Source organism: Colletotrichum fructicola (assembly GCF_000319635.2).
Source record: "Colletotrichum fructicola Nara gc5 chromosome Unknown KSG_Nara_v1_contig03, whole genome shotgun sequence".
Lineage (NCBI taxonomy): Eukaryota > Fungi > Ascomycota > Sordariomycetes > Glomerellales > Glomerellaceae > Colletotrichum > Colletotrichum fructicola.
In genome coordinates, this window is record NW_027094053.1 from 5,303,147 (window position 1) to 5,327,656 (window position 24,510).

Below are 24,510 nucleotides of genomic sequence, written 5' to 3' on the forward strand. Positions count from 1 at the left end.
TACCTACTGTAATGCGTTAGCGAGATCACCGAAGTATTTCCAAAAGTGTTTCATTAAAATGGCGCCAAATCTCCTAGTGCCAATATTTCTCGTTGACTCCCTGCATACGCCAGAATACCGTCACGACTTGACAGAATGAGAATCCGCTGACCACCTGCATACTGTGTGTGCATTGGTCCAATTGTTACTAACAGAACTACTTCCCCGAAGTCCACCAACCAAAGCCTTGCTGACAAGGATTCAGCGGATTCTCATTCTTACAAGTTACGACGGTAAGTGTCTTCCTAGCCCCTTGCAGCAGCTCGTAAGAGATGTTAAATCGGGCGATTTCTTTCATGGAATGCTTTGGTTATCGGGATCTGGCAGTTGCGCTTGCTCATTTTCAAGCCCATCTTACAATCTGCGCGCACGTTTTTCACCTAGCAAGACCTCAAAAAGAGGCCTTGCTCCCTTCCTCACAACCCCATCTGTTTTGGTTCCCTTTAACATCCCCAATTCTAGTATCATCAATATCGAAAAAAATGACGTTTTTGACATCTTCAACGGCACATTTCTCATCTTTGGTATTCACTAGCCGACTGTTCTATGTTGCCATCGTATCATACTTCCTCATTGCCATCGTGAGGTCATGGAGTCGCTTATGGCATCTACCTGGCCCATTCCCATGTTCTTTCTCGTACTGGCCGATGTTCAGAATCCGCTGTCATGGCTCCCGCGCGTATTCTGAATACGCCAGGCTCACGGCACAGTATGGCAAGCTCGTTCGTATAGGTCCTAACGATGTGATCACGTCCGATCCGGAGCTTATTAGGCGCATGTCAGCAGCGAAGTCCACTTATGAGCGCAGCAGCTGGTACAAGGCGACTCGGCTAGACCCATACCACGATATGATGGGTAGCGTGCTTGACAAGTCTGCTCATCACTCATTGAGGACGAGACTTTCTCCAGGTTACGTGGGAAAGGACATTCCAGGACTAGAGGCCAGTATTGACTCGGGAATCGCGGAACTGGTCGATTTGATCCGCCTTAAGTACACGTCGAGGTCAAAGGCTGCCAACATTCCTGAAACAGGCGAAAAGGACCAGGTCTCTAAGCCCTCGGATTCAGAGTCTGTCGATTTCGGCCGCCTTGCAGACTACTACGCCATGGATGCGCGGTCGAGGATGTCGTTTGGTCGGCCTATCGGACTTCTGCAGAAAGACACGGATGTCTTTGGCCTTATCAGAACGTCGAATATCGCTATAGATGTGCTGCAATTCTTCACGGACATTCCCGCGCTTCAGATGATCTTCACGTCGGATCTCGTGCTGAGACTCTTGGGCCCAAAGCCGACGGATTCGAGTGGTTTCGGAAAGATTATGGGGTAAGTCAACTGGTTATCTGTGAACTAGATGGTTGAAGTCCAAGGCGCAACCCTGCGGCTTGGGAGATCATTATCATGTTAACCGGTGTCGCCTACAGACTTGCCCAGCAGCACGTTGTGAAACGCTTCGCTCCGGATGCAAAGGACGAGCCCGACCTACTTGTAAGCCAATCTAAGAAAACATCGGATTTCATTGTAGATCGTTTACAAATTGAATAGGGATCTTTCATTCGCCGTGGGCTTGACCAACGCTCCGCGCAGTCTGAAATCATGTTTCCAATGGTCGCTGGTTCCGATACAGCCGCAAAGGCCATCAAGTGGACAATGCAGTATCTACTGAGCAATCCTTCCACTTTCAAAAGGCTTGAAGAGGAAGTTATGACAGCGATTTCAAACGGAAGAATCTCTGACCCCATCACCAACACCGAGGCTCTGAAACTCCCTTTTCTTCAGGTAAACCCAGGCCGCACATGACGAGCTGATATTTGCGATCAAGTTCCTGGGCTTCGCGCTAACAATGATCTTTTTAGGCAGTCATTTACGAGTCCCTCCGTGTTCACCCACCATTCACTGGCTTGCTCATGAAACAGGTCGGGTCTGAAGGTGATGTGCACGAGGGTACATTTTTGCCTCCAGGTACAAGAGTTGCACACGACACGTGGTCAGTGACGCACGATACACAGCTATTCGGAGAGGACGCCCACATATTTCGACCCCAGAGATGGCTCGAAGCCGATGCGGTCACGGTTAAAGAATGGAAAAAACGAACCGAGCTGGTTTTTGGTGCTGGCAGGTGGCAGTGTGCGGGCAAGGCGGTGGCCATGATAGAGCTGAACAAGATCTTTGTCACTGTGAGTCTTTTTAATCATTCTGGAAAACAACTCGACATATAGCGCCCTAACATTACCAACCCTAGCTTATCCGTAACTTCGAGTTTCTGCCGACGAGTGCTTCTATGTCGGTTGTTATCAAAGTTCGCGAGACGGAGTCGACATGATGGGAAAGAGCATCTAACTTCAGATATATGACATGGGGCGGCAAGGTTTGACGGGATCAATTACCTGCAAGAGTTTCTGGTCAATCCTCGAAGCAAAGAGAGTACATAAGGCGGCTGGGAGTTTCACTCCCGAGCCTTTACTTAGCCCGTCAGAAATCTTTCTTTTCTCATTACCGATATCAACTTCTTTGACGACGGGCGGACTGCAGCTAGCCCTCAATCATCAATGATCCCAGGCTCGATCAGACTTTCAGCAGCATAAGGTCCACGTGTGAGTGGGCACGTAACTTAGTGACTAATTATTGTTCCATATAAAAATTTCTGGTAAGATGCACTTTGGCCCGTTCCCCCATGACATGTGATGTGCTCTTCAAAACTTGAAAACTTGAGCTTTGACGACCAATAGAAGGTAGCTAGATACATGGAAGATCGCAAGAGCTTTTAGGCTACGTAACTTCTGTTATCTCATCAGCTTTTCGTCAACTTTCAACCGTATATCCGTTGGTCCGAATGGCACCTAGGCAGAATGGCTGCACCAACAGCCACCAATTTGTTCCACTTTATTGCAGACACGACAACTCCTTTCGTTGTTGGGACCAACAGCGACGAACAAGCGAATTCCCCCCTGTCACTTATCAGCCAAGAAGAGGGGTAGGCCTCCGTTATCCGACATAAATATAAATAGGCTGCGTTCCTCGCCTGGTTACACAATATTCGATCGGTTTACATTCTCATGACTTCGTTCCGCAATGGCCGACAATCAGACCACCACAAAGGATGCCGGGAGCCCTGCGCCTGTTGGCCCCGCTCTCGAAGCTGAACCTCGAAACGACAATGTAAGGGATTCCGGATAGACGAGCATTAAACATAGCGCTGACTCTGTGCCGTAGGTCGCAAAGGACGATGCCTCGGACAGAGCACCTGTAAACAGGCCCCCTAATGCCGCGTTATCGGATAATCAAAAGACTCTGCTAACGCTTCTCAGTCTGTGGTATCATCGAGTACGAGCCTATCTAGTTCCATTCTCCAACATCGCCTGGAGAACGGAAGAACTTATCACATATACAAGGACGGGAGTAGGCTCCCCAGACTTTTGTCCCCCTGTGGCAGTGGAATTTCTAATACGGATCAGAATATCTTTTCCCCAATGATGAGAGAGAGAATGAAAGACTAGGTAAGTTGTATCCTCACATTCTCAATAATCTTTCTCAACCATGACCCAGATTTGCAACATAACCTCTATCTTTTAACCTTGGATTACAAGCTTGGTCTTGCTCCCCCAAATGAGAAAGACTCAGGTGTGAAGCGCGCCCTTGACATTGGAACTGGCACTGGCCTTTGGGCAATTGAGTTCGCCGATGAGCACCCCGAGGCTGAAGTAAGTTGGTTTCTGTGTAGAAGGACTGGATGCTAATGACACCTAGGTCCTAGGCGTTGACCTTACTCCGGTGCAAAATCGATTGTATTTTCTGACTCTCATTCTGATAGAGTTCATCTGCTCACATGTTATCAGTGTTCCACCAAATGTTAAATTCGAAGTCGACGACATTGAGCAGTCGTGGGCGTATGGTGAACCTTTCGACTACGTCCATATTCGTGGCATGACATCTAGCATCTCAGACTGGCCGGCATTTCTCGAGAAAGTTTACAAGTTAGTGCCTTTGACATAGCTCAACAGGTTCCATGATTGACCTGCTATCTCTAGTGGCATCGCACCCGGTGGCTACATGGAATTATTCGAAGGACACGCGCGTACCCAATCTGACGACGGGTCACTAACACCGGAGCATGCTATGTGGCAGTGGGCGGACAAGCTCGACGAATGTTGCAAGATCCTTGGGCGCCCATTCGTCCACGTCCCAAGTCTCGTACCCATGCTCAAGGAGGCTGGTTTTGTCGATGTGAAGATCGTCCCGTTCAAGTGGCCGGTCGGTCCGTGGGCCAAAGATCCGCATTATAAAGAGCTAGGAGAATGGGCTTTTGCTAATGCTTTGGAGGGCCTCGAGGCATGGACTATCGCAGCGTTTACTAGGGCTCTTAAATGGAGCTACGCAGAGGTTCAGACTCTTCTGTCTGAAGTGCGCAAAGACATGAATGACAGAAGTATCCACCATTACACCCCAATGTAAGTCTGACTTTTTACCTTGTTCACTTTGACCCATTCTCCCCATCATATCTGTCTAGCTAAAGGCTTGATTTGTTTGCTGAATCCATGATGCTAATGACAAGGAGGTGGGTGATATATGCGCAGAAGCCAGCGGAGAAAGTTGCAGGGTCATCCTAAACACTTTGGGTTTGAGTTTGATCAAGACACATACTCCAGAATGATGAACGAAGAGAAGGTTTCTCTTATTATTGAAAGCCGATAAATTCAATTCCACAAGTCTGTTGAAGCAATTTCCAGAATAGCTTGGCAGTAAAACGCCTCCCATAGAGGTATCCCTAATCTTGATAAACCAGAACCCTCAAGGTGAGAAGGACAAACAAGGTATAAAATAGAACGCAGCTGTCTCCAAGAATAATTTAATATTGGAGGTATTCAGAGACAATCGCACACGTCATGTCGACGGTGATCAAGGTAAAGGACATATATGTCATTTCAGTTTCGATGGGAGTGGAGAGCTGCGCTGATTCTACCTGTCACCTCTGGCCGATAACAGGCACTAAACACGTGCAGTCTCTGGTGCTTCCATATATGACCATGTCGTTAAGAATTGGAAAAGACCTCTTGTCGTTGTCATGTCGGATTGCGTCGGAATTTGGATTCATGTCAGGCTGCACAATAGTGGTGAGCATTTCTGCGATGCCTGCTCAGACCAGTCAGACTGATCAGCCTGGGTAATTGTGCAGGTACTATGCCAATTCTAGGCTGTCGGGATTCCGACGGAAGTCTTTCCTGCTGGTTGCCTTGATGTCCTCAGTTCTGCAGGCAAACCAGCGGGGTTGTGAGTCAAGTCATACTGGCTCTCCAGGTTGGAAAACCCTTGCGTCTGGCTCAAAATTTATAAGTCAATGAACAATATGATTTTATCACTTCAGTGTTTTCTTCTCTGTCCTTACTCAAGCCCACGCCCAACAACGAAAAGCAAAAGAACAGCATCGAAATGTCAGAAAGCAATAAGAATCCCAGAGTGATGAGAGCTCCACATGTGGCTCTTCACCTGAAGTTGTCACGATAGGAATATCGGATCAGGAGCAGCAGACAGCCGAAGATGTCGCCACATGGCCTGAAAATTTGCCTCAATGGGCCGAATTTACTTTCAGCGGCATGAAGCCAGAGGACATTGACGACGATTCACCATCGAGACTAGAATGGCTAAGACAGAAGCAAGAGGAAAACGAAAAGAACGTACATCTTGATCAACTCATGACTATGGTTGGTCTTGAAAATGTGAAAGCCCATTTTCTTGCTGTCAAGGCCAGAGTCAAGGCGAGCAAGCAAACGGGCGACGAGCATCAGAAGTTGCGACTTCATCTAGTTCTCCACGGGAATGATGGAACAGGTACATTTTCTTGAACCAAAGAGGTTGAACATAAAACTGACCTACTCTGGAAGGCAAGAAGTCCATTGCACAGCTTTACGCGCAGTTCCTCTATTCCATCGGAGCTGTGGCTGAACAGACATTGCTAGGACGTCGCGATATCGTCTAACGTCGAGAGATCGTCAAACTTCTGGACCTCGTCATCACTTTGATGATGACGAAGATTGTGACCGTGACGATACTGACGACGATGGCGATGACGATGACTATTCCGAGGAACCCGACAGCCGGTCTACTCCAGACTCGCAAAAAGATCCTGCGGTAGGTTAGAACTATGGGTTTCATCGCTCAAAACTAACAATGAGCAGGTTATCTTCTACGACACTTCTGATAGCTGTCCCAACACAGGCATCGCGAACAACGCCATTGGCGATGCGGAGACATCTGTTGTGATTATCTCCTGCAGGGAAAAGGCTCTTCTCGACTTTATCGACAAAAGCGAAAAGGCTTTGCAGGAGCTGCCGGTCCCGTTGACTCTCCCAATTTACAGCGATGATGAACTACGACAGCTTCTCGTGCGTATGATGCAAAAAAGGGGCTTTTCAATTAGTGGTGGGTTCGAGGATGGCAGTCTGCGCGCCTTGGCTCGGCGGATGGCACAAGAAAGAAAGTCGTCCCAACAGCGCTGGAGCGTGTTTGATTACTTGCAGCAAGAGTTGGACGAGGCATGCAAGAGACGAGCACATCGACTTCAAGCGGATTACATGCGATGGTTTGACAATCTTACAAACTCCGACTCCCAGTCATCAGGTCTCTCCGCCCGGCAAAAGGATGGCGAGATGGACGCCACCGAAGCCCCCAAAGTTCTTGACGTCATCGACAAGCAGAATATGGTCTTCATGCCACAAGACCTCTGAGGATCAGAGCCTAAGGACGCAAGGATCCACAACGCCTCATGGAAAAAGCTACAAACCATGATCGGACTAAACAAAGTCAAGAGCGAAATTGGCAATACCATCGACTTCTCTCAGACCAATTATCAACGTGAGCTTCTGGGAGTGAAACCGCTAAAGATAGGTCTGAACAGATTATTTCTCGGACCCCCTGGAGTAGGGAAAACCACCGTCGCTGCATTATACGGCCAGATACTCATTGACCTCGGGCTTCTGACTGGAACAAAGGTTATGGTCCGAAATCCGTCTGACTTGATTGGTAGATACCTTGGGCAATCGGAGCAGATGACACAGGACATCCTCTCTCAAGCTCGTGGAAACGTGCTCATCATCGACGACGCACATATGTTGTATCCCGGAGCAAATGGAGGCGGCAACAAGACGGATGTCTATCGCACAGCTGTGCTTGACACTATTGTTGCGAACGTATTCGCAGATCCGGAGAACAGATGTATCATACTTGTCGGATACGATTACGAGATGGGTCAACTGTTCAACAACTGCAATCCGGGGCTCCAGAGACGTTTCCCCAAAGAAACCGCTTTACACTTTGACCCGTACAGCGAGGATGAACTATGCCAGATTATGGATCTAAAAGCCGAGCAATGTGACCTCAAAATGACACAGGATGCCAGGGCAGTATCTCGACAAGTCATCAGTCGCATGCGCATTAACCCTAAATTCGGCAATGCGGGAGATGTCGAGAACCTACTCAACCAGGCGAAGGTCCGCCTGAATGCTAGAATCAGATCCGGACTTTCTCACGGGCAACCTGCCGTCGAACCTGCCGACATCGATCCACAATGGGATCGGGCTTCACAGGCTGAGGGAAACAGAGCAGCCCTCTTCAAAGACTTCGTCGGATTCAGAGAGATTGTCGAAAAGTTTGAAGGATATCAGTTCTTAGTTGACGGCATGCGGCTACATGACATTGATCCCAAGCCCCATGTTCCATGGGCCTTTATCTTCAAAAGGGCCCGCCTGGCACTGTTAAGACTTCAACGGCTCGAAAGATCGGACGCCTATACTACGACATGGGCCTGCTTTCCACAGACGAGGTTGTGACTTGTTCAGTCACCGATATCGTTGGAGAATATGTGGGGCAAACCGGTCCCAAAGTTCTCAATACCCTTGAGACCGGCCTCGGAAAAGTGCTATTCATTGACGAAGCCTACCGTTTGGCCACGGGCACCAATGGCACAAGTGGCTCTAACTTCCACATGGAAGCCGTTGGAGAGCTAGTCGATGCCATGACGCAGCCGCGGTACAGGAACAACATGGTCATAATCTTGGCCGGGTACACCCGCGAGATGGAATGTTTACTGCAAACCAATCCGGGTTTGCGAAGCAGATTCCCAGAACATATCACATTTGAGCCCATGGCTCCACACGCATGTCTTCAGTATCTCAAGAATCAGCTTCATAAGCTTAGGATCGGCATCGTGGAAGGTGATGACTCATCGGAGATTGTCCACGACCTGTTTGAAAGTCTTAGCCTCACAACGGGGTGGGCCAGTGGTCGTGACGTCGAGACGTTGGCCAGAAGGATCATCAGCAGTGTGTACATGCAGCAGGGCAAGTTCGGGAAGAAAGGAGCAGTGGGTTCCCTGCAGGTGAGTACGACTGATCTTGTCCCAATACTCGAAGAAATGTGGGAGGAGCGCAGGGGAAGAAAGGCCGCATCACATCAAGCTCAGTAGCGTCATGAGCATCACCGGAGGCACAGTGGTGACCTAGGCTATTGGGAGCTGACAGAATGGCGTTGTACCGACTCCATCTTACAAATTTAATGCAATACCATGGCAAGGCTAGTTGAATTATCTAATCGAAGGGGAAACACATGTTTGATCTTGTTGAGTGGAGACAGGTTGACTTTAACATGGTGTTTGTCATCGGATGGGCTTCGCTCACCAAAGTAAACCCCGAGCCCACAATGACACCGATACCTTACAAACAGCAACATTCATTAATAATATAAGGTATAGTGAAAGATTTTGCACTTGGAGAGTGAATTAAATAACGGGTTACGGCTCTAAGAAGACGAAAAAGGTTTCAAACTTTCCATCAATTCATTTTCGCCTATCCCAGGTCTGTTCAACCAAACCTCATAAGATTAGAGACTTCACCCTTCCACATCTTTTAGTCTCATAATTCAAGTGTCGAAAGAAACGATGGCTGTCACCGGAGGCTGTATTTGTGGTGCCGTGAGGTACACCGCGGAACGTGAGTTCAGCCTGACAACGCAATCGTCATTCCGAAACTCATCATGTCAGTGGACAACGTTACGAAAGCCGTCTGCCATTGCAAGCCTTGCCAGAAAGTAAGATCATCTTCAAACAAAGACTACAACCGAGCCTAACATAGGGTCAAAAGCGGACTGCAAGCGCCTTCAGCGTCAACGTCATCATCCCCCGCAGCGCCTTCAAGATAACCCAAGGTAAGAGAGTGTGTCCGTGTCCGAGGATCCGCCTCACCTCACAAGTTTCTCATTGTACTTTTCTGACATGCAACTGCAGGTATCACCAGATCCTATCCACACCTTGGCGACTCCGGCAAGCTGTACCACAGCCACTTCTGCGACAACTGCGGCGCATCCACCCACGGCGTTCCCGACGCGTCCACCTCTGTTCTTGCCATCAAGGCAGGAAGCTTGGACGAAGAGTTCGTCGACTTGAGCGCGATGGACTCCGAATTCTATGTCGTCAACCGCTTGGGATATTTGAAGGCTCTGGAGGGCGTCAAGCAGCACGATGGAATGTGACTGAAGGGTACCAAAAGCTGGCGCTGCTAGATATCACATACTACTTTGTACATAAGTTCAAGAACTTAATGTCTTCGCGGGTGTTGCGCTTTTTTCATGTCGATTGCAATAGCATAGCTCATATGTACTTCTGTATTGGATATGTAAACATGCCCTTGCAGCTGCTGGTGGTGTAGCATAGCAGGAGCAAAGACAAGGACGATGAGAGCTGCTTCTTGAGCGATTAGCTTTGTCGTCAATTGGATTCCAGAGAATGATACTCGTGAAAATTATCCTCTTTTCCATGAGCCATCAAGATACCAGGAGCGTCACGCCAGCTGAGTATTCGTGAGGGATAACAACTGGTCGCACAGAAAAGCCTAGAAGCGCCTGGAGGAATATAGGATACTAGTTATACCGCGGCATTAATGAGGTAGATTCTCAGCGTTTATCAACTAACCCCATCGCAACATGCATCTCGGTTACAACAACCTCTTGCACGTATTGGCTTTTGTAGCCCTCAAGTACACTTGAATCCTGATATAAAGCGTAACAAAGAATAGTGATAACGAAGCGGGAAATCATTTGGCGCACATTTAGTGAGATCTACAACAGCATCAACTAAACCCTTAGAAATGCCTAAACCTACACTCCTGTTCTCTGTCTACGCTGACAAGACTTATGCTCGCTCGCTGTTACATATTCCCCTCGTAGAATATACTCACGGAATCAGCAGACGACAGTGAGCGAAGGGGTTCTGAGTATTAAAGAGGTAGATTGACAAACGCTGTTGCCTCAAGGGAATGCTCAAACGCAAGAAATCCGTCATTGGCTTTGCAGTTAACGAGTCGCGAGAACAACGCATTGAAACTAAAGGGCATTACTGAGGAAACATACCAAATCACCTAAGGCTTATTATATTCGTTACTTCTTCGTTCGATCTCGCTCGACTCCGAAAAAAAACCAATGGAACACAGAAGTGCATCCTGGCGATCAGTTTAATAGCAATCTAAGTACAAAATTTGTTAGCTGCGTTCCTGTGCTGCTTCAGCCTTAGCTGCTAGTTAAGCCTCTCTTGAGCCTGTCTTTAAACTTGAGAATCATGGTGGCGTCTAGTGAGTATGCCGACTGTATGAGGAGGAGGGGGAGCCGGACGAAAGAACAGAATACTCCCAGAACGAGCAGATAATCAAGAAATGATACTTTTTATCATTGCACCTTGACCGAAGACCGCTATTGCATCAGCATTACCAGAAGCTTGGATATGCACCGCAGCTCACAACAAGATTCCGCCTAGACATTTGTCGAAATCATCACTCTGTCCCTGCTTAAGATCATTATATATGTCCAAGACGACACCTTGTCCTGGACTAAGTAAACAATGAATTCCCAGACGGAAGCTGAAGACGATCACCAGCGATGCCAATCTGATCATCAACCATCGCAAGTCACCCTCTGGAATTCTCCCGCACCTTCATTTTGCCGAGTTTCTGCTATAAAAGGCCCTCATGATTATGAAGTACGTCCGGGAACAAATGAAATCGCCGACTCGATCCACGATTTTGAAAACGTTTGCTGTCAAAGCTGGAGTTCACTCCGTGTGCCGCCTCTGTCGCTCCTTTTCTTTTCATACTCATCGAAACAAGCATCTGAGTATCACTCATACCGTAAGGAATACACAGGAGGAAGAAACGCAGGACGATGTTAAGGCAAGCTGTAAAAAAGATGGAAAGGTTTTCAGTGACCAGGCCACCAAGACAAGACTGGCCAATGGTCGGAGAGACTCGTGCTGTTTGCGTTGAACTCAGAGAATACCTTGAATGATCCCGTCGCATTCTGCCTGTCAGAACCCGAGGAAATACGACGACGTGTCATGTATTATAGCCACATGAACATGAGACCACATCGAAACCCATAAAGACTCACCATAAACCCGTCGAATCGTTTTCGCCGACAATGCGGGCTTGTTCTATGATGCTGAGTTTGCAAAGTCCCGCCCACACTCGCGACAAACAAGATCGAGAACTCAAGATGCCAGCGGTCCAAAACATGCACAAATCCAGCCACGGGGTATTATTATGTACAAATAGGCACTGGGAAAAGATGAAAAACAGAGCCGAGCCGAAGTATGGAAGTTGAAGCCTTGTGTAACTCACTTGTGTTCTAAGCAGACAGCGCCCGCTCCAACTCCAAACTTGAACTGTAGCAAGAGCGGATGCAATTCCACGGTACTTACCCAAACACTTGCTTGCGCACATTTGAAGAAAAGGAAGCCTCGTCGGACACGCCTTTATACCAGTGTGAGGAACCTCTTTGGCTGACGATGCCTTGCTCACCTTGGCTGCGCCTGGCTATCAGACGCGACGCGTGCTTCCCATCGGGGACGTGGGACATCAGGCTCTCTCACCGTGCCATTATTTAAACAAGTGGTGAAGCTATTCGAAGTGGATGAGAAGGCCAAATGATCAGCTCCAGGAGCGTCATTTGGTGTTTCGCGACTACCTGTGAAACCTAAGTCGACACCAAAGAGTATCCCCGTTCATGTCGCACGACAACTTACAGCCGACACGGCACACATAGTAAACCCCCGAATACCGATCAAACACCCAAGAAACAACACAGACGAGAAAAGACGAGGCCACAAATAGTAGACAAACAGAAAGTCTGCAACGCCGCTCATCGGCCAACCAGATTCTGAACAGGATGTCTTAACACCAGGCACTGACAAGAATGCCTCCGGATTGTCGTTTTCCATACCGTGTCGCTGATTGCTGTCAAGAGAGGAGCATGTAGCCAGCATAAGAGATGCATTATATACTCAACCGGGCCGTTTCCCACTACAGGTCGAGCACCACGACAACAACCTCCGTTGCAGCTTATCCGGGACCCTGGAACTGACTATTTGACGATCATGCGGGCTTGACAGATCGTGAGCGGTCTGCCCAATATCCCAACCGGTCTCGTTTCGCACGCACCATCAACACAGCACAGCATCGAAACTCGGATAATCATGTCATCGACCAAGAAAACAGTTCATGATTCCACATCTTTCTACCGCTGAACCTAACAGTCCCATTCCGACAGCACGGCCGTCCCAAAACTCCGTACGATATGCCCCTGTAATTACCCGACCCCTGAGCTCCGGACATCAAAACTCAAAAGCCCCAAATCTAATGACTATCCTCCTTCGAAACCCTCTATGACATCTTCTGGCGCTTGGGATCAAGCCCAGGCCCGCCACCAGACGCCGTGCTAACACCGCCATTATTCGACACATCCGCCAGAGCAGGGCGTCCGGCCCCACCATCCTGCTGAAGCGGCCTCTTCATCGTCGGCGGCCTGTATGAGCCACGATTGGCGAGGGGACTACCCGCGCCACCGGGGGCACCGATACGTCGGGCCTGACTGAACTGCGGATTCGGCGCCGGGCTGGCACCCGCGGGCCTAACAGGCGTGAATCCGGATCCCTTTGCTGGCGTCTCTGCTTGCTGTGTTGAGGTGGGCGGAACGTGCGTGCCGTTGCGTGAAAGGGGCTTCGAGGAGTTGTGGTCTATGCCGGGGGTTTTGCGTATGGATGGGCTCTCTGCCTTGGGATTGAAGGCTTGTTGCCCGGCTGGCATCATGAGAGGAGCGTCAGTGTTGTTCCCCTGCAGAGCAGAATCGGGGATTTGCTGTACGGCACGTGCGGAGAAGAAGGCTATTGGCTCGGCGGGGTTGGCACCGCCGCCGCCGCCGCCTGGGGTCGTCATGTTGCCATTCGCCGGCGGGGCTGCTGGAGCTGACGGGGCGGTAGGATTCGTGGGTGCGCGTGGTTGGTTAGGTGGTTGAGGGCGGTTTCCGTAGGCTGCTTGCGGTTGGGGACGTGAGTGTGCTTGGTTTGGTGTCTGGGGAGCTCGGCCTAGGTTTCCTGCTGATGTGCTCCTGCCCAGAGGTCTGTTGTTGGATGTCTGTATGTGCTGAGGTACGGGTGGTGCTGGCGCGACGCTCGCAGCTCTGCTGTTTGCTGTGTTGTTTACTGCTGGTGGGAGAACTACTTCGTCTGGATGCTCGCCCTCAACAACCGCGAAGTCTGCCTCATCAAAGTCTGGAATCTGTCATTGCTTGGTCCTGAATCGGAATAGTGGACATATCCTACCTTCCAAAAGATCCTCGAGCGAATCCGCCGTCGTCTCCTGCTTAACGACCGGCGGCGGCGGCGGCGGCAAGGCAGCCTTCTCCTCCTTCTTGGCTGCAAAGTCCGAGTGCCTGTGTAGCTCGCCCTCGTTGAACTTTGTCGGCGCGACCTTCATCTTGGTCACCTTGGACAGGTAGTCCTTGTCGTATATGCAGTTGCCCAGCACGTTGCCAAAGTTCCTCAGCGCCCTCTTCAGCGCGTCCGTCGTGCCCTCCTTCTTGGCCTTCTCGAACGCCGCCGCCTTTCCCTTGCAGTTCTCAATGTGCCCGTAGCCAATGTCCTCATGGTACGTGCCGTCGCGCAGCGTGACGCGCATGATGACGGACAGGCCGAGGCTGATCTTCATCGTCTGCGGGTGCTCGTCGACGAAGTCGACCTGGATGTTCTGGATCGACGAGGACCAGCCGTTGAAGCCGAACACCTCGTTGGCGAGCGCGATGCACTTCTCGGCGGCGATGTAGTGCACCTTCTGGCCCGAGGGGCCGGCGCGCGCGGAGATGTACTCGGGGCCGAGCTGCTTCTCGAGGCGGCTCTGGAGGGTGGCGATCTCCTGGGCCGTGTACTCGCTCATGCGCTTCTGGGGCTCCTCGAAGGGATTCTCCCAGGTGCTGTGCTGGTCGCCCGGGCTGCGGTGCAGGGAATGTCAGTTTGGTGGTCGCGACACGCTTTGGGGGACGCCGAGATGAACGTACGCGGGCATCTTGTCGAACGTGAGCTTCGATTCTCCCTATGCATGCAATATACGACACGGTCTTGAGTGCAGCTCGAGGGCAAACAATTGAGACCTTTGGCAGGCGTGAAGAGGGGTTGTGAGGTTGATGGGTGCTCTCGCTGCCTAGGTTCGAGCTGTTGTGACTGCAGATGGGTGGCGCGTTCAGTTCACGCGTCGAGGCCGGGTCTTCACGTGACGTATGGTGCCTAGAGCACACAAGGTAGATGATTAGATAAGCCCCTGCCTGGTGCCTGGACCCCACCAACCATGGCGGGACGGGACACCAATAAGGCTTCCCCCAGGCCCGGGGCGCTGAAGCGGCAGGTACTCTACCCGCTGACGGTGCCTGAGAGTTCGCCGCGGCGCTGGCGCCTGTCGTCCGAACAGTGAACGGTTGGAGAAGGGCAAGGCCACCCGTGGCCGGTGGACCTCCACAAACCTACCCCGCCAAACCTTCCCTGGAGCACCCTTGACGGCCCGGACGCAAGTCTTTGGGCGGCGCCTCATCTCGTAATCGGGGACGGCCCAGGTGTGTCTATGAAGATGGGCAAAAAAGAAGCCCTTTCCTCGGTGCCCTTCCCCGAATGCCCAACCCAATCTCATCACGACGGGCGAGAGACGTGCATTCGACACGGGTTTCAGGCCTGGCTCCAGCGCACGAACCGCGGGGTCAAGTGACGCTGTGCCTGCTGCTTATTTCGTTCCATCTTCGGCGAGATGAAGCTGCGCGATCGATTGGGGGAGAATAAAATAACGAAGGAACGCGGAAACCTTCTTCAAGATCCTTACTACGTAAAGACCAGACAACAGGCAAGACCTTGTTACTGGTTATGGGTTGATGATGATCAGGCACGCACGGAGGGAGGGGGTTTGCGTCAGAAGAAGGCACAAAACCCATCGTAGAACCCCGGAAAGCCAACTCGTGAGGAACTATCGGATGCACAGGTTGTGGAAAGAGAAGGTTGCCGCGTGGAGCAACGGGGCTACCTTGTTCTACCTGCCTGGCTTGCTGGAAAGTTTGGCCCAGTTTACACAAAAGTCACCGTACACGAGTGAGTGGTGGATGGATGGACGGACGGCTGCCCATCGTGTGATTCGTGTCACCGATGCCGTGGGCAGTTGAAACAGATGCGTCCTTTTAGCCCACTCACAAACGGGCGAACGGTGCTAGGGACACACTTTTGGCTGCAGGTATCCAATGTGCGGTGCTAATACTCTTAATTTCTCATGCTGCCATGACATGCCTCAATCGATGAATACCTAAGTAAGTACGGCAGTTGGCTCACGCCGATGAAACAGACGCTCCGCTCTGCACGACTCGAGACTGCACCCCATGACTGGATGATCATGACACGGCTCACCAAATTGCGACAGACGCCATTGAGAGAGCGATAATTATGTATGTGTTTGTGTGTTTGGACAGAAAACTCCCCAAGCGGGAGGGTTTGTAGATTGCTTGCCACCCCCAATGCTTCCTCCTCCCCTGTGCTGTGTGACACCCTCCAAATACCAAAACTACCTACACGTGGAATGTGTGACTCGATTTCCTCGTCAGACCCAATGTGTTCGCAGGGAGAGGTTGTGCCGTCATGAAACGAACCCAACGTCCCTTGCGTGGGAACGACTGCGCGGCATGCGATAGGAAAGGGATATCATCAATCAGGAAAAATGACAAAACGCCGCCCAACCCCAGCCTTTGACATGAATTTGTCCACGGAAACCAAAAGTCTATGCCCTTTGCCGTCCCATGCTGAATGAAGTGTGGAAAGAGAAAAAAGAAGTCGGAAATGACCAAGAAGCCGTCGTTATAGTCGTCGTGATATGTTCAGTGAAGCGATCGACCGTGGGCCGATCTGGTCCTGTCGTGGCCCGTCATGCATCGCCAATTACGTCCTCCTCGCCTTTACCATGGTCCAACACGCACAGGCGCTCCATACGTTCCAGACATGAGTTGGTTGAGAATCGAGTTCGGGTCCGATGTAGAATTTGCGGGTTGTCCTCCTCCGTTCGCCGAGTTGGTGACCATCCAGCTCACTCCCGCCGCCATCGCGTTCATTGCCGTGCCCATGCGTCCGCCAGAGATTTCGTGGTGTTTCGCCAGGGTCTCGTCCCATCCGCCGGTGTGCAGGCTGAGGCCGCCTCCGCGCTTGGCGGCCTCGTTGACGACCAGGGCCCAGGCCTTGGAGATCTCGTCGTATGCGCTCTCCTTGTGGTGGCGGTACTGTTGGGGCTCCCAGTCGGGGAGTTGGTGGATGATCTTGGTGGCGCCGTCCAGATATTGCAACGAGACAGTGGTCTGGGTCTCGTTGGGGGGCAGATACTGGGGAGTGAAGTCGAGGAGGGCGTCGATAAGGGCTGTGAGCGGCGCCTTGACACGGTAGTAGGTGTAGTCGGGGCTGGTTTCGCCGTAGGGTATCGCGGCCTTCATCTTCTCCTGGTACTCCCGCAGGACGCCGTGGGCGGCGTCAACCGTCGGTCGGGGGGCGCCGGTGACAACCTCGTGGCCGATTTCAGGGTGGCGCTCGCAGATGCGCTCGAGGACGGTGCGCAGCTGGGTAGGATCCAAAGTCTCGAGGAGTCGGGGGAGCGTAAGAGGGCGGCCGATGAGCTCGTTGGAACGGACCTTTTTCGACGGTCGGGCGAGCTGTCTCGCCGAGGCGGAAGGGGAGCTTCTGGGGGAGAGGGACATCTCGTCGCCATCTTCGTCGGCCTTGCGCTTGCGGCTGGTGGCCATGTTGTGAAATGGGCTCACTGTTTTCGGGTTAGCGTTGGGTCGGGATGCACGGCGAAGCCTGGGCCGTTTCTGAAGCAGCGCAAGGGGGGGAAAGCACTCAAACGCAGGCAGCGGGAAAATACTGACAAGAACGAGAGGGAGAAATGCGGTTTGCGTCGTGGGGATGTTGGAATAGGGGCGGTTGTGGCGAGAGCAGCACATTCATGGTCGGAATGAGTGCGAACGATCGGTCGGTCGGGTGTCGGTGGGTTTTTGAGTCTGGATGACGACGACGGTTGCGACCAGACAAGCGACGACGACAACAGTCCAGGAACGTCTAGAATGCCAGCTTCTGTTAATTGAAAGCGACGAGACGGCGCGGCGGGCAAAGCGATCAGAAGTGGTGCTGGCGATTGAATGAAGTCGTGTGAATGTTGTTGTGGTTGTGAATGGTGAGGGGAAAGAAGGAGGATTTGTTTGGGGGGCAAAGGCCTGGGAGGAGTGTCAAGGGGAGCGATGGAGATGGAGCAACGGAAGCGAAAGCAAAGCAGTGGAAGAGGGCGAGCGAGCGAGGTGGAGGAGGAGGAGTGGGAAAAAAGGGCCCTTTACGTTTTTTCGTCTGGTTTCTCGGTTGGTTTGCGTGAGAATACAGCGGACTTGGCCTTCCACAATGGTGCTTGTTAGGCTAGAGACGGGGGCCCAACGTACCCGTACCCACTACCCAGGCTACATACCTGGACGGATAAGGTGGTGACGGTGACCTGTGGGCCACCACCCTTGCCAAACCCCATCCACACCCAAGCAACGTGCGTTGGCTGGATCCCGTTGGACGCATCCACCCAGAATCTGCACTGCAGCTCTGTCAGTGGATGGACGCTGCTGCAGGCCGCCTGTAATATTAACCAGAGGCAGAGGCGGTCAAGGGGGGGTGGGCATCCACTGCTGCAGCGAGCGTGACTGATGAACCCGATGGATGCCCTACAATGCCGAAACAGCAAGGGCGGGAAGGGAAGGCAAGGGTGCAGCGCTGCAGAGGTCCATCGTGTACACCTGCAGAGGTAGCGGTACTTTTACCGACAAAGGGTACGTACCGCGGAACCGGGGCGGCGGTTGGCTGGCGCTGGAGGTTTCGCCAGGCGGCTGGCGGGTCTCATTCGTCAGAAAATGGCCGCACGTGAGTGGATGACGGAGGGCTCCAAGGCGACGGCGCTGGCGCCTCCTTAGTGGTGGCTTGATGGTGCACCATTGTGGTGTTGCATGTGGGGTTCAGCTCCTAGCTGCCTTAGCCTGTTCCTGTCTCTGCACAGGCGCTTTTTCTTCGCTTTTTCATTCGACTGTCGCTGTTCTTCTCCCGCCTTCTTTCTCAGCTGCCGTCCTGCCCGCCGCCGTGAACGGATACGGTGTGCCCCTCAGCTGGGGAGAGTTGCTGCCGTGTCGGCCTACGGATGCCAACAGCAATGGAGATGGCTGGGACGCGGCCTTGGCAAGCCGTGAAGCGCCGCCCGGCTTGCCGACGTGTCCCGGCCTGCTCCGGCTGCCTTTCCCAATCGGCTACATTGCACCGTCAACTGACAGAGACCTCCGAGCGGCAACCGGCGAGCACTTCGGATCCTGTCCCTGAAAAGGGAGACCTGGAACCCCCCGCTGCCGAGTGGATGCCCCCTCACCGACCTTGGAGGGCCAAGTGCTTAATTCTGACTTAACTCATCTCGTTTTTACGTTACATTGCGCTTTGTTGCCTCGGGATGTCTCGTTTTTATGCTCATCTTCCGCACTACGTACTATAAAACAACCCTGGTATGTTAATTCGGTTGATAACCTGCAGCAGCAGCTGAATCAAAACAAGACCAGTGTGAGTGAGGATGGATGCCCAGGCCAAAGACAGACATACACGACACCATGGTCTCAACTCTTAAACCCGCAGTCTCAGTAATCATTTCTTCCTTTCGCTCGATTGGAACCATTCCCTCGGAGCTTACTCAGGGCTCTGCACTCAGGAATGAAGAGAAGGAAGAAAAAAAAACCAGTCGTGGTTTGGGCGGAATCGCCCAGCCATCATGGGAACTTGGATCTGGCTTGGCACTAAACCATTAAACAGAGTCAGTTCTCTGCAGCCACAGCAAGATGCAAAGGTAGGTACTTGCACATGCACCTTGCACCGGTACCGCTACATCCGCCCGGCCAACCTGGGGACCCACTAAGGTCAGTCTCGGTGAACGGGCCACCAAGCTACCACTCTTTATCGCCTTATCGGTTATCAGTCTCAATCGAAAGAACAAAAAAAATTTCGGGGCAGTCCATTGGCAAAGGGTCCCCACGGTCAAGATTCTCAGTCGCGCGACCTGCAACAGACCGATCGCCATTGAAGCTTCTCGAACACACCGGGACTTTCAGGCCTTTGCGCACCTCACAAACCATCGACAATGGCCACTTCCGAAACCAAGAAGCGGTCCAAGTCCAAGACCAAGGAGGTCAAGGACGAGGTCGCCGTCGAAGACGTCGCCGTCGCATCCCCGGAACCGAAGAAGAAGAAGTCCAAGAAGGTCAAGGAAGAGATTACCGAAGAAGTCGCCGACGCGCCTGAACCCAAGAAGAAGTCCAAGAAGACCAAGGTGGAAGTCGTCGAAGAGGAGGTCGCCGACGCCGCCTCCCCCGAGCCCAAGAAGAAGTCAAAGTCCAAGTCCAAGAAGACCGACGACGAAGACGAAGCCGCCGCCGCCGCTTCGTCCGACAATGACGAGACCCCCGACAAGCCCTCCAAGAAGCGCAAGTCCTCCGCCGCCAACGTCGAGGAGATCGAAGTTGACCTCGAGGCCCCGGAGCCGCCCTCGAAGCGCGCCAAGCGCGCGCTCAAGAAGGGCAAGAAGCTGCCGCCCAAGCTCGACAGCGACGACGAGCGCGAGGCCAAGAAGAAGAAGGACAAGGAGGACAAGGCGGAGGCCGCGAAGCGCTCCGAGCACGGCGTCTGGGTCGGCAACCTGCCCTTCTTCGTGACGGCGGACGAGCTGCGCAAGTGGCTGATGGCCAACTCGGGCGAGATGATCACCGAGAGCAGCATCACGCGGCTGCACATGCCGACGACCAAGGTCGCCGGCCGCGAGAAGCCGAACAACAAGGGCTTCGCGTATGTCGACTTTGACGACGTCGCGCCCAAGATCGCGGCGCTCGCGCTGACGGAGGCGGAGCTGGGGCACCGCAAGCTGCTGATCAAGGACGCGCGGTCGTTTGAGGGGCGGCCGAAGAAGGAGGCGGAGACGGCGGCGGAGGGCGGTGCTGGTCCTGGGGGCAAGGCGGCGGTGAAGGAGGAGGTGCCGACGAGCAGCAAGATCTTTGTGGGCAACCTGAGCTTCAAGACGACGGAGGAGGACGTGCAGCAGCACTTTGAGAAGTGCGGGCAGATCGACTGGGTCAAGGTCGCGACGTTTGAGGACTCGGGCAAGTGCAAGGGGTACGGATGGGTCAAGTTCAGAGAGCCCGAGTCGGCGGGGTGGGCTGTCAAGGGGTTCGTCAAGATCAAGGAGGAGATCGAGACGGAGGAGGACTTTGTCGAGGAGAAGAGCAAGGACGAGGAGGGCGACGAGGAGATGAAGGACGGGGATGATGACGAGGTGGAGCAAGAGGAGAAGAAGCCGAAGAAGAAGCCGGTCGAGGAGCAGAAGGTCAAGACGAGGAAGTGGTGGGTGAACAAGCTGCTCGGCCGTCCGCTCAAGATTGAGCTGGCGGAGGACGACCAGACGCGGTACAAGAAGCGCTTCGGCAAGGGCGCGCCCAAGAGGGAACAGCAGGAGGGCGGCGATGCGGAGGGAGAGGTGCGGGAGAGGAAGCCTCGTCCTGCCAAGCCGGCGGGAGAGCTCAAGGCGCAGGACGATCTGATGGTTGCGAGACTGACGGGTGCTGCGGCCAAGCATACCGGTACTAAGATCACCTTTCATTAAATAAAAGTAATACATTTGTTTGCGCTCATTTCAACGTTGCTCAGCCTCGTACTTAGTTGATGTGTGGTGTGGTGACTGTCACATCTGCCCTTGAACAGAGCCCAACAGCAAGCACTATCCATCTACTCCCTACCAGATCATTAAAGCCAAGAACGGCAACGGATTTGGGTTTTGTCCATCGTTTTCACCTTTTGTTTCAATGTAATAACCGATAGTCTAAATGTTGTTCTATGTAGTTATACCAAATTGTGCTATCTGGGCGGGCGGTGATGAGCAGTAAGATTAACGGAACAGCTTTATATCTCATGTATGAAAAGAGCAGTGATGCAAGTCAATATATCTTAAGTACTGCTCCGTTAGCAAAGTATCCGCAGTTGGTTAATAGTATCCGCCAAGTGAGCTGAAAGTATCCGTCAAATGAGCCGAAAGTATACGCCCAGACAGGTCGCTGAAAGTGTCCGTCCAGATACTAAGACCCATCATATTGTCACACACTTTGTTCCTCCCAGCGCGGTTTCACATCATCTGCTCTCACCACTTGCAGGGGGCTGCTCGGGAATGGAGATGAGGAGCCATTCTTCACATCTGTGATCTACCACAGCCGCTTTTGGGATTGCTACGTTGGACAAATGCTTCAGATCCCGGGCTATACGCCTGCCGAACGGTTCAAACTTATCGTGGATACCACCATTATAACCAACACGACGTATAATACGAAATAGAAAAGGGCGGTTATCTTGTTTTCATAAGCCAAAGTATTCATAGGGGGGCAGGAAGAGAGGACATCTCTCGTGACATATCATGCTCTCAATGCAGTTTCTATCTCCATGCAGCCATTGAACAAAAAGGGTCATATTCATTACTTCTAGCATGTATCATGACAACCTGTCACACCGACTGTGAAGGCGAATCGGCAACCCTCTTCTTGGCCCCAACCAGAAGCCTTTGCGCGTCGACGACATCCCGTTTATGCACCGCCGCACCAAACCTGGCGCCCTCGTTCGAGGCCAAAACATCAAACACGAACATTTTCCCTTCCTTGGCTTTATATGTGGCCTCGGCAGTCACCAAGGCATCGCCAGGCGTGGGGGCGGTGTGTAAGACGCCGACAGTCACCCCTACATACAGCTGGCCAGGCTCCAGATACGGCTTGAGCACCCGGGCGCTCGCGATCTCCATCAGAGCAACGAGGCGGGAGGTCGCGAAGACGGGGAGAAATTCGTCTTGGGGGTCCGTTGATATGGCGCTGGCGAGGTCGGTAAGTTTGACGCGGAAGCTCGCGGAGGAGGATGTGTCGATGCTGAGGGTGGAAGTGGTCATCCTGAAGGTCGAGAATGAACCGATGAAATATCGTTGCATGATTTTGTATGAAGTTTATGGCGGAGGTGAACTAAGGAGACGTTTATGTGCGGCGGAGACATTTCGGCAAATGCGTTATATGCTCATGGGTAAGTCGGTTCTATCGGATATCCGGTCGACCGGCACCGGGGAAGCCTCCCGTGTCCAGATTAGCAGACCATAGGAGAATCATGTGCGAAGTCCCCAAAGGAAACGGCATCGAAGAAGATATTGCACGGTGAATTTTGAAGTTATGAGAGGTCTACGGGCCGTTTCAACGACTCGGAAGCTGGGGGAAAGTGTACGGATAGAATCCGACCCCCTTTTTCTCAATTTCCTAGATACCTCGATGGGTGGAAGCATACAAAATATCCCTTCACATCTCCAATTTACTCAAACAACACCCTCCATTTCTGATACCACTTCGTCCTCGGCGGCGCAGGAGTCTCTTGCTCGAGAACCTCGTCCAGCCCGCTCACCAGATCCACGTCCATCGGATCCCGCACCCACGCATCGCCCCTGCCCACGGTGAACTTGTGCCCAAAGAACAGCGCAAAGAAGATGACAACGCCAATGTACGACGTCAGGAACGACGAGGTGTCCCACTGCCCGTCCAGAAAGACTTTAAACCCGTTCACCACGAGCAACACCCCGAACCCGCAGATGCTAACGATGCTCGAGTATGGCTGGAACCGCGAGCGGAAGGGCACGTCTGCGACACCCTGCGCGTCGGCCGCCTTGCGGTAGCGCAGGTAAACGACACAGCAGCAGATCCAGCTCTGGTATGCGCCGGTGTTGATGAGGTTAACGAACCAGTTGAACACGGTGGCGCCGGTGGAGGCGACGTTGAGGTACGCGAGCAGCGAGAGGGACGCGCTCGCGGCGGTGGCGTAGTAGGGCACGCCTGACTTTGTGCAGCGCGTGAAGATGCGCGGGGCGTTGCCGGCGAGAGCCATGGAGTAGAGGGCGCGGCTGGCGAGGTAGAGGTAGGAGTTGCCGGCGGACCAGGCGGAGAGGACGATGACGACGTTGACGACGGAGTCGAGGCCGCGGATGCCGGCGTCGCGGATGCCGATGGCCCAGGGGGAGGCGCCGGCGCCCTTGCCGCCGCTGAGGAGGTTCGGGTTCTCCGAGTTCACGATAATGCCGACGGCGAGGGCGCCGAGAATGTAGAAAGTGATGAGGCGGTAGAAGTAGCGGCGGGTGGCGGTGGGGATGTTGCGACGGGGGCTGTCCATCTCGCCGCCCGTGACGACGAGGAGCTCGGGCGCGAAGGCGAAGGCGTAGACGGAGAAGGTGATCGTGGCGAGGAAGGCGACGAGGCGGCCCGAGTTGCCGGAGACGATGTACTCCTTGACGGGCCCCGGGTCGGACCAGTTGGAGAACCAGAGCGGCTGGTGGGAGGGCCCGCCGCCGAAGAAGAGGACGGCGGAGAGCATGAGGAGGCCGATGATGCCGAAGACCTTGATGCTTGCGAACCAGAACTCGGCCTCGCCGTAGACCTTGACGGGGAAGCAGTTGAGGCCGACCATGACGAGGCCGATGAGGGTCAGCCAGACGGCGATGTGCAGGGGCGGCGACCAGTAGTTTATGACGATATAGGTCGCGGTGATCTCAGCGGGGACAGTGATAGAGAAGATGTACCAGTAGACCCAGCCGAGGGTGAAGCCCAGGGAGCGGGAGAAAAAGCGGTTGCCGTAGTAGGCGACGGAGGAGCCGGGCACGGGGAGGTAGGAGGACATCTCGCCTGTGGCGGTGGCGACGCCGTAGAGGAGGAGGGTAATGCATATGTAGGCGATGAGGACGAAGAGGGGGCCGCCCATGTGTAGGGCCTGGCCGATGCCGACGAAGAGACCTGTGCCAATGGTGCCGCCGAGGGCAATCATCTGGGCATGGCGCGACTTGAGGCCTCTTTGTGTTGTGCCATGTTGTTCGCCTTGGCCCTCGTGGACGGATTCAACTGGCTCGAGGGCTGAGCCGGAAACGGCTGTTTTCTTCTCTGACATTGGGGGATGTGATGGTGAATCTGACATTGTGTTTGTCGATTGTTGCGAGAGACTAGGAGTGAACAGGGCTGAATTGGATGGGGTCTGGGTAGCAGAG

At 53.0% G+C, this 24,510-nt stretch overlaps 10 protein-coding genes across 10 annotated transcripts; 6 read left to right on the forward strand and 4 right to left on the reverse strand.

The window, feature by feature from the left end:
- Window positions 1–686: 686 nt before the first annotated feature.
- Window positions 687–2,360, forward strand: CGGC5_v006282 (Cytochrome P450 monooxygenase lolP1; the record flags this gene model as incomplete). The annotated part of the gene is made up of 5 exons (XM_032022955.1): window positions 687–1,363; window positions 1,462–1,525; window positions 1,583–1,816; window positions 1,894–2,214; window positions 2,280–2,360. 5 exons carry the CDS (start codon window positions 687–689, stop codon window positions 2,358–2,360), a joined length of 1,377 nt encoding a protein of 458 aa, XP_031880329.1.
- A 749-nt stretch (window positions 2,361–3,109) lies between these two features.
- On the forward strand, window positions 3,110–4,644 carry CGGC5_v006283 (Secondary metabolism regulator LAE1; the record flags this gene model as incomplete). Its single annotated transcript, XM_066151673.1, has 9 exons — window positions 3,110–3,196; window positions 3,251–3,283; window positions 3,346–3,436; window positions 3,493–3,534; window positions 3,584–3,738; window positions 3,785–3,822; window positions 3,874–4,011; window positions 4,066–4,485; window positions 4,593–4,644. 9 exons carry the CDS (start codon window positions 3,110–3,112, stop codon window positions 4,642–4,644), a joined length of 1,056 nt encoding a protein of 351 aa, XP_066008985.1.
- A 984-nt stretch (window positions 4,645–5,628) lies between these two features.
- On the forward strand, window positions 5,629–6,759 carry CGGC5_v006284 (uncharacterized protein; the record flags this gene model as incomplete). The annotated part of the gene is made up of 3 exons (XM_066151674.1): window positions 5,629–5,863; window positions 6,066–6,163; window positions 6,211–6,759. 3 exons carry the CDS (start codon window positions 5,629–5,631, stop codon window positions 6,757–6,759), a joined length of 882 nt encoding a protein of 293 aa, XP_066008984.1.
- Window positions 6,760–6,816: 57 nt separating this feature from the next.
- Window positions 6,817–8,495, forward strand: spoVK (Stage V sporulation protein K; the record flags this gene model as incomplete). The annotated part of the gene is made up of 3 exons (XM_066151675.1): window positions 6,817–6,886; window positions 6,956–7,743; window positions 7,809–8,495. The coding sequence occupies 3 exons, from the start codon at window positions 6,817–6,819 to the stop codon at window positions 8,493–8,495; spliced, it is 1,545 nt and encodes a 514-aa protein (XP_066008983.1).
- A 566-nt stretch (window positions 8,496–9,061) lies between these two features.
- On the forward strand, window positions 9,062–9,556 carry CGGC5_v006286 (uncharacterized protein; the record flags this gene model as incomplete). Its single annotated transcript, XM_032022960.1, has 3 exons — window positions 9,062–9,115; window positions 9,169–9,232; window positions 9,312–9,556. 3 exons carry the CDS (start codon window positions 9,062–9,064, stop codon window positions 9,554–9,556), a joined length of 363 nt encoding a protein of 120 aa, XP_031880246.1.
- A 3,176-nt stretch (window positions 9,557–12,732) lies between these two features.
- On the reverse strand, window positions 12,733–14,409 carry RHM52 (DNA repair and recombination protein rhm52; the record flags this gene model as incomplete). Its single annotated transcript, XM_032022961.1, has 3 exons — window positions 12,733–13,619; window positions 13,671–14,335; window positions 14,402–14,409. 3 exons carry the CDS (start codon window positions 14,407–14,409, stop codon window positions 12,733–12,735), a joined length of 1,560 nt encoding a protein of 519 aa, XP_031880247.1.
- A 1,915-nt stretch (window positions 14,410–16,324) lies between these two features.
- STS1 (Tethering factor for nuclear proteasome STS1) lies at window positions 16,325–17,360 on the reverse strand (the record flags this gene model as incomplete). Its single annotated transcript, XM_032022962.1, has 2 exons — window positions 16,325–17,172; window positions 17,282–17,360. The coding sequence occupies 2 exons, from the start codon at window positions 17,358–17,360 to the stop codon at window positions 16,325–16,327; spliced, it is 927 nt and encodes a 308-aa protein (XP_031880238.1).
- Window positions 17,361–19,557: 2,197 nt separating this feature from the next.
- NOP13 (Nucleolar protein 13) lies at window positions 19,558–21,069 on the forward strand (the record flags this gene model as incomplete). The annotated part of the gene is made up of 1 exon (XM_032022963.1): window positions 19,558–21,069. One exon carries the CDS (start codon window positions 19,558–19,560, stop codon window positions 21,067–21,069), a length of 1,512 nt encoding a protein of 503 aa, XP_031880241.1.
- Window positions 21,070–21,957: 888 nt separating this feature from the next.
- Window positions 21,958–22,389, reverse strand: flK (Fluoroacetyl-CoA thioesterase; the record flags this gene model as incomplete). Its single annotated transcript, XM_032022964.1, has 1 exon — window positions 21,958–22,389. One exon carries the CDS (start codon window positions 22,387–22,389, stop codon window positions 21,958–21,960), a length of 432 nt encoding a protein of 143 aa, XP_031880253.1.
- Window positions 22,390–22,796: 407 nt separating this feature from the next.
- prnB-3 (Proline-specific permease) lies at window positions 22,797–24,413 on the reverse strand (the record flags this gene model as incomplete). The annotated part of the gene is made up of 1 exon (XM_032022965.1): window positions 22,797–24,413. One exon carries the CDS (start codon window positions 24,411–24,413, stop codon window positions 22,797–22,799), a length of 1,617 nt encoding a protein of 538 aa, XP_031880242.1.
- Window positions 24,414–24,510: the final 97 nt, after the last annotated feature.